Raw genomic sequence first — 8,014 nt, forward strand, 5'->3', positions numbered from 1 at the left:
TAATATATTTGTATCAATTATTTTTATAGCTGCTTTTTCTTATTGAGTAATTACGCACCAAATAGTCATTTTAGTCTACAAAGTAAGAAAAAAAAGTAACTTATGTAAGGGGCAGACCTTTGTAACGGCCCCAAGGCGTCTGAACAAAATCTTGTGGAAAGCACTTAAGTGTACTTATTTCCTACTTTGTCATTAAACTGATAATGTTTTATGCTGGGCAAGTCCGTTATTGTTTGTTAGATTACACAAGCTTGAATGTCAAGGCGCGAAAAAAAACAGTACCAAACTTGATTTACAGGTAGTTGTGTTACATGTAGCTCCTTTTAGTATAAGCACAAACAATTGACTAGTGCCTGATTGATCTGATTGGTCTATGCAAACAACACTAGATAAGAGCTTGCAAGCCTTGTAAAGATTTTAAGCACTTAATAACCAGGATCAGAAAATCAAGCTTCGCTGACATATTGATTTCCAAAACAAGGCACAGCTGTGCAGCTGCATTCAAACTGCCAGGGGAAAAGCTTGCTACTTTATACACTAACAAGAAATATCTTTTAAAAAGATATGGCGTTGATAGTTCAACGAATGAGATCAAGGATAGCGAATGTCTTTTTCTGTGCAGCTCTTAGCTGCATCACACGCAGCACTGGATGTTACGCGGAGTTTTCGCGGCTTATTTTACATTATTAAATATTGCTGGTCATAAACCTTTAGATACAAAACAGAAAACCAAAAGAAGAATGGAAGTGAAATTAAAACATATGAGTCAACCCGCCACACCCGAAGTATCCATATTTATAGGCGCGTTCTTCTCACAAACCTGTTTTAGTGGTTTGTCGGGCATTGCCATTTGGTTCGATTATTAACAGTATCGAGAATCATCGCGCTCATGCTTAATACATAAGTCAATATAGTGGAATAATTATTGTTTAATTAATCAAAAATAGTATTTATCATTGTATTGTTGAAAACACATTTAGAATCTATTATTGACATACCATAATTATATTGCTGAATATCTTCATTTAAGATATTTCTGGTCTTAAGAACATTCCAGATCACCTAGTTCATGGATAGCGTCTTTATTATTTAACGATTATTTTACTGGCCGTGAACTCCGGTGATGACCTGTATATAAACTCTGACATTCACACACTAACCGTGAATTGACCCGATACCTCGCGGGTTGAAATGCAATACATTAAAGTGAGGCCTCGCTTCCACTGCTCTTTATACTTTTACATGTTGTCAGGAATATGGAAGTAAGTACTAAATATGAGAATATAGCCTTTAAGTATTAACGCTTTTGCGCTGGTAATTCTCTGAAAATAAAAGGTGCACGCACAAACTGTATTGATGTCGAGAATTGAGTGTAAAACTGTTCTATCTATTAAGCCTTTTCATTAGAGATAAAATTGTTTCATGCAGTAAAACAGTGTTACAAAGACGCGGATATGTTTCCAATGTTCAGGTGGTATACTCAAATCAGCCAATGGAATAAATGAAGTGTATTCATTCGTACCTAGCCGCGGGAAATTTTATTTGAATTTTATTGGACACTTACAAAGGTCAGGTAAGGTGAAAAGCTGGCTTAATACAGCTTACGCCGAATTATCGCCCAAAATGTTTAAATATTGCCAATTCAGATCACCCGATCCAAAATATACCTGCTGCTTGCACAGGATCCCGTCTTTCTTTCCCGAGTTTTCCGACCAAGATTATGGGCTGTATCCTGTTTGAGCTGTTCAGCTCCTTTATCTGGTAGTAAAACTTTGGTAGAGTCTAACTTTTTTCCTTTCTTGTGACAGTTTTTGTCTGATTTGTTTGATTTTGTATGATCTTTGAAAGCTAGATGATTAGCTACCACACTTGGCCCTTGCCCGATTAAAAAGCTTGAAGGCAAGCTATGAATGTGAAGTGAATTATTTGCTTCAATGTTACTTCCGAAAGCCTCTGTCTTAATTTCTACATTCACTACAGGGTCAAATTTGCTGAGCTTGATGGCTGGTTCGGGAGCAGTAACAGTAAATGAGGCAGATGAATTTAATGACGAGTTTGTTCGTTTTCTTGAAGCCCTGTAAAATCCTGCCTCTGCTTTTGACTGGGCCTGAGTGCTTGCCCTTAAACACTGTTTAATGGACTTTTCTGATGAATCTGATGAACACACAGACGAAACACTGGTAGATGTTGACGGTTTCGAAGCTTTGTCCAAACCGGCTTTACTACCACTACCCAACAGTTTTGTAACTGTCCACAGACTTGTCGAGCGTGATTTTGCTTCAGAAGTCCTTTTCTTCTTTTTGGACTGATGACACTTATCACAGCTACCACCTATTAAACTCGCACTGCTTGCCAATGAAGTGACACTTGATCCACTGCTTTTCCTTGATTTTACTGAAGACTTTGAAACTGAACTTGTCAATGATACAGATGCAATTGCGTCTCTTAAAGTATTTGTATCAGATGTAGATGAAGTTCTTTTTGATCCACTTTGTCGCCGCACTTTGGCGGGTTTAGTGGATTTACCTAAAGCTGAAATTGTGTCTGTTGAAGAAACTGAATTTACACTGTTACTGTATCCAATACCAGTTGTAGATTTATCCTGAAAGGATAAACTTGTGTTAAGATTTACTTGTGAGCGGCTTCTGTTATTCAAATAGCTCTCGCTTTTGGAGCGTTGTCTATCACCGTTTGATTCAACTGCTGACTGAACCAGACTTTTGGATTTAGATCCGCTGAAGGATCTCCCTCTTTGTTTAGATACCACAGAAAGACTCTCTGTTGAATTGGTATTGCGATTATTGTTTGTTGTCCCAACAGTAGACTTCACCTACAAAGATATAAATGTATTACTTATTTATTTGATGGCATTTTTTGTAACACAGTCACTTTATCATGTAATATGTATGTATTTCAAATGAGCGAATTTAAGAGAAATTGAAGGTTTCATGTGCTACTAAGGTAAAAAGGGCACAGTATGCTTACCCCAAAATACTATTGACCCTAAAAATCTCATACTCAACAAATCAATGACATACATTTGAGACACCCTGTTCTGCTTGAAATTTGGTTTTCTTGCTAACAATGTCTTTTTCTTCAGACTGTCTGTCTTGACTTCTTGTTCTTTTTGCTATTCCCGGACTAGACGCTTCCCTACAAAATTCAACAGATAAGAAATTGAATGACATTTCCAAAGCCATTCTTGTCGTGAAAAAACAACATTTCACAATTATTTTCGAAGAAAGATTAATCCTGCAGGTTTCAGTTCAGCAGCTTATAGATATCTAAATATCAAGATATATTATCTGACATACCGTTGTTTGGCCCCAGATTTTCGAGTATGTTGTTTGCTCCCCCCTCCACTCAGGCAATCAGCTTGATCGGCCATAAGCTCCACACCACCACTGGCACATGCCAGGATTGTAGCTGGAAAGGTAGAGCAGATAATTTATTAGACGCTTTCTTTGGTTCAACAAGAAGTATCCGCGATTATGCCTGGACTGTAGTTGGAATGGTAGAGCAGATAATTTATTTGACGCTTTCCTTTGCTTCAAAAAGTATCAGTGATCCATTTTTCCAAATTGTGGCAGTTCATAAAACCAAAGCCCCACTTGATATGATGCATAAGGATGACATCATGATGTTATTATATTTTACCTTCTAGAAAAGTCTCAGATTAAACCTTATCAAATGTAAACTGTGGAAACTACAACAAATATGGTTTCGATTATTTAAGTTTATGTGAACTTTTTCTTTTATTTTCTTGTTCAAATAACTGTTAAACCATGTCTATGAGAACAACTCATTGCACCTCCATTAAAGGCATTTAGTCATCATCTAGAAAAATCGTACGACGAAATGCCAAACGATATCACTTCTAACAAAACGAAAGAAAATATTTTAAAATAGGGCAGATACACTAATTTGTATAATACAACATTTAATACGTGTCGCACACACTTTTAATGTTAACAAATGCGCAATCAACACAACACGATATTTTCCTGAATTGCTTTTCCAACCGAATCAGCAACCAATTACCAAAAATGGCAAGAATTATAATTTCATAAGTGAATTATTTGATGCAATGTGTCACTCATAAGAAATTTAACAACATACTCTGTTAAAATATAGCAAGATAATGGTTCCAGAGACAAAGAGACCTTGATATTTTTTGTTTATTTTGTGTATTGATGAACAGATGATCTATTCTGTGAAATGCGTGCGCCACTCCGGAACTTCCGTTAACTGGACCAAAAAAAAATACGTTAAATCCCGACAATTTCCGTACCTATGGACGGGAATACTTAATTAACGGCAGGCGAGAGTTCCCAATACAGTAATTTATGCAATGTACTGAAATGATTACATTATTTTTAATTCACAGGCTGATACAATATCGTTATTTTAAGTGATTACGACATAATAAAATGTGTGTTTTTGAAAGAAAATCAAAGCGCTAAAATCACCAAAAGACAAAAGCTTCTTAATGACAAGTCGACATTTGTAAATAAATTGTAAGGGTTATCACTGGTAAAGTATGTTGCAAAGTATAGAGGAATAAAAAGCAAGAACCGTTGGCGTTCAATGTTTTAATAAGGTCGACCTGTTAGTCAATCTGCCCGTATTACTAGTCTTTATATTCAATGCACATCATCATCATCATCATCATCATCATCATCATCATCATCATCATCATCATCATCATCATCATCATCATCATCATCATCATCATCATCATCATCATCATCATCATCATCATCATCATCATAATCGTCGTCGTCTTCGTCGTCGTCACCATCATAATCATCATCATCATTATCACCACCACCACCACCACCACCATCATCATCATCATCATCATCATCAGAGTTCTTTTGCCAATCAGGTCAATAGTGGGCTGCTGAGAGTAACCCATCCATGGGGAGGGACGTCCACTCATTCAAATTCTGTATTCAGCTTTTCTTTTGACAGCCTCCACGGCGACCTTCCTCTAGCGTTCATTGGGGAGCAGTTTTTTGCACAGAGTCTTGCCTGGTGACGTGTATAAAACAAGCTTGCTCTCTATGTTTGACAGTCGCCAGGAGGGACTTTTGTTGGCTGTCTTGTTCCGGACCTTCTCGCTGGTCTTGTGCTCCTTGTGAGAGTTGCGAAGCAGTCTTCGGAGATCCTTGTATTCAAAGGCAGGTCTGTATCATGCGTTCTATGTCTGCATGAATTGTCCAGGTCTCGCAGTCGTAAGATGGAGACAACATGGGACTTGTAGAGCCTTTTCTTAGTGAGGAAACTGATGGAGCAACTTGTCCAATACCTGCTCAGTCTGGTAATCGCAGCTGCCGCAATTGCAATAATTATTCGGAACTCAGCGGTACTGGCAACATCCTTGAAGTGAATAGCTGCCAAGTGCTTGAAGCTGGTCACTTTTCCAGCTTCTCGTCGTACATCCATATGTCAGCAAATCTCAAGTTGGAGATGGATCTGCCACCGATGAAAATACAGGTTTGATGGTCTTACAGGGTCTCCTGCGTAATATTCTCGGTTAAACGATTAAACAGGACGCGGGAGAGAATACATGCCTGGCGGACGCCAACCGATGTCCTGAAGAAGTCATCCATTTGTCCGTTCCCGTTGAAAAGTACTGCGCTGCTGGCGTTTCCGTATAGTGTTTGGACGACTTTCACCTGCCATTTGCATATGCCTATGTTTTAGTATACTAGTATATCAATGCTGCCGCCTGTATGATAAGTGCCTGCACGTGAAGTATAACCAGTTCGGATTTTCGGTACTTAAAACACCATTTTAGCCTCTACGTAAGTTCAGAAGTATTCTTAGGTACGCGCATATACTTTTGAAAGACATCTATTCGGAAATTTAAATGGAATAGGGAACTCAGGCTTCCAAACGTTACCAATTCTTAGCATTGATCGGCATCTCACACACACAATGAAGACATAGAAATATGTATGAGCTTTACATGCACAATGGTTGCGTGCAGCTTTCACGGCCGTTAATCACGGGCGCCGTCTCTTTTTTTGAGATGCATTAATAAATGAGCTCATGTAGCTTCCGAGTTGGCTCTCAAGCCCGGATATTTTGAAATTAAACGGATAATTTTACAGGGTGATTAGGTTTGATATGTTTTTTCAACATATTTCGCATTATTATAAAAAAAATGGCCAATGTAGTGCGATTTAGCGAAGATTTATTCGTCCAAAATTGTACAGAAACATACAATCGCAACCCATTTGAAAACGTGAGGACGTTTTTAAGCTGTGGTTAAACTTTTCAATTTAATTAACTTGTTTTTATCAAAAGGATACGATGCTTATGTACTTAAAAACACGTGTTTGATGGTTTTCGATTCACTATATCTTTCTTCCCTTAAAATTTGGAATCATTAGTGATATTATAGGCATTTTTCACTGTTGAATAAAATTGTGTCATTGTGTCGTATGAACAAATCTGCATTAATACTACATTATAGGCATTTTTCACTGTTGAATAAAATTGTGTCATTGTGTCGTATGAACAAATCTGCATGTAAACTACATTTGGACTCAAATCGTACATCAAATCTTTTCTGTCTTCAGTTGTCAAAACACCTATATACTGTGTGATTCCAATAATGTCGCTTTAATGGAATTATCATTTGTATTCATTTGCTTCTTAATATTAAATCACGTAAACTTGTTTTATTAGTAGCACAGCCCCATTAATATTTTTATTTAGCACTGCCCTTGGAATTTGTTCACGTCATTATGTCATTATGGATTTTTGTGACGTCATACGACCGACTTTCCCAGTTGTAATCTACATGCATAGGTCATTGGGTTTATAATGTTCCATTTTATTTATATTTTCTCTCTGATAGGCGTTTCTTGTTTGATTTAATTATTTTTAATTTGTTTAGCAGTCACATAAACAACCAAGCTATGTAATATGGAATTTTTACACCCATTATTGCTGCTTCTTCCTGTATTTGCGCGATGATTATCTGATATATTAACTCTATGATTCTACATTCTCAAATCTTTTCTATAAAGAAGGAATGTAGTTGACAATTGTTAATAGTTTTATTTGATCGTTCGTCAAAAAGTTGTAATTCTGTTACTCTTGTATCTTCAATGCAATTGAGTAATTAAATAGTAATTAAATTGAATGCGTTTTAATTCCCTTTTATTATTGTTTAATTTGAGTTACAATGCTATGACGTTATATTTTATTTACACTTAAATGTATTATGAATATTGCTGGGCCAAGTGTGAGGTTGAGCGCTCTATAACCAGGTTTAAACCCCCAATGCTTTGCATTGACCGTTCCAAGGCGGTGACCCCAGCTTTATTCATATTTTGTGTTTATGTTGGTTTGTATTGTGCTGTATTGTGCTGTTTTGTACTGTTTGGGCAATCGGTCACTTGCCTTAAATAAAGGACCAACTAATTGTTTTTAATGAAAATTCAATACTGCTCCAGCAGCTGGAGTTTCACTTCTTTATATTGGTAGAATTCGTAAAAAGCAAATCGATTTATTTTGCCTGTGTGACGAGCACATTCCCAGCCAATTAAATCGCTCATTGCATAAAACGATTGCGTTGAACATGTACAAGTAAATGCATGCACAAAAACAACGGCTTCTAGCCGATCTAATAGATAATTTTCATTTTTTCAAAAAGAGACGGAGCCAATGCAAAGAAGGCGGTGCTAAGAATAGAAGGTGGCACAAATGCACATTTATAGCTATTTTAAAGTAACATATTTTATGTAATGGTTTCTATTATGTTTACAGGACTTATATTTTTATTTGTAAGATGACTACTTCAGCACATTTAAATCGCGTGCGTTTTTAATTAGAAAAAGTAGTTTTCTAATAATGACTCAATGGATTTAAACGTTCGTCTTTGCAAGATAAAAACATTTATTAAGTATGATACAAAAAGTTAACGGAAAAAGACCGAGCTATCTTCACTTTTTTGAGTCAATAATGGGAGAAACAACATTTACACGCCTAGTTAAGA

General features: G+C 36.6%; 1 protein-coding gene across 3 annotated transcripts in view; it reads right to left on the bottom strand.

The window, feature by feature from the left end:
• The window catches only part of LOC127836331 (E3 ubiquitin-protein ligase TRIP12-like), a 66,385-nt gene extending 62,136 nt beyond the window's left edge, over nucleotides 1-4,249 (bottom strand). Inside the window, exons 1-4 of one of the 3 annotated variants that reach the window (XM_052362911.1) lie at nucleotides 4,120-4,249; nucleotides 3,315-3,426; nucleotides 3,039-3,153; nucleotides 1,668-2,830 (exon numbers count right to left, since the gene is read on the bottom strand). In XM_052362911.1, the coding sequence (XP_052218871.1) occupies nucleotides 1,668-2,830; nucleotides 3,039-3,153; nucleotides 3,315-3,388 (1,352 nt within the window). In that variant the 5' untranslated portion in view covers nucleotides 3,389-3,426; nucleotides 4,120-4,249. The remainder of the gene's footprint in view (nucleotides 1-1,667; nucleotides 2,831-3,038; nucleotides 3,154-3,314; nucleotides 3,427-4,119) is intronic. The other 2 variants (XM_052362912.1, XM_052362913.1) reach the window with 2 other exon arrangements.
• Nucleotides 4,250-8,014: the final 3,765 nt, after the last annotated feature.

The sequence above is a fragment of the Dreissena polymorpha genome, chromosome 6 (assembly GCF_020536995.1).
Source record: "Dreissena polymorpha isolate Duluth1 chromosome 6, UMN_Dpol_1.0, whole genome shotgun sequence".
Lineage (NCBI taxonomy): Eukaryota > Metazoa > Mollusca > Bivalvia > Myida > Dreissenidae > Dreissena > Dreissena polymorpha.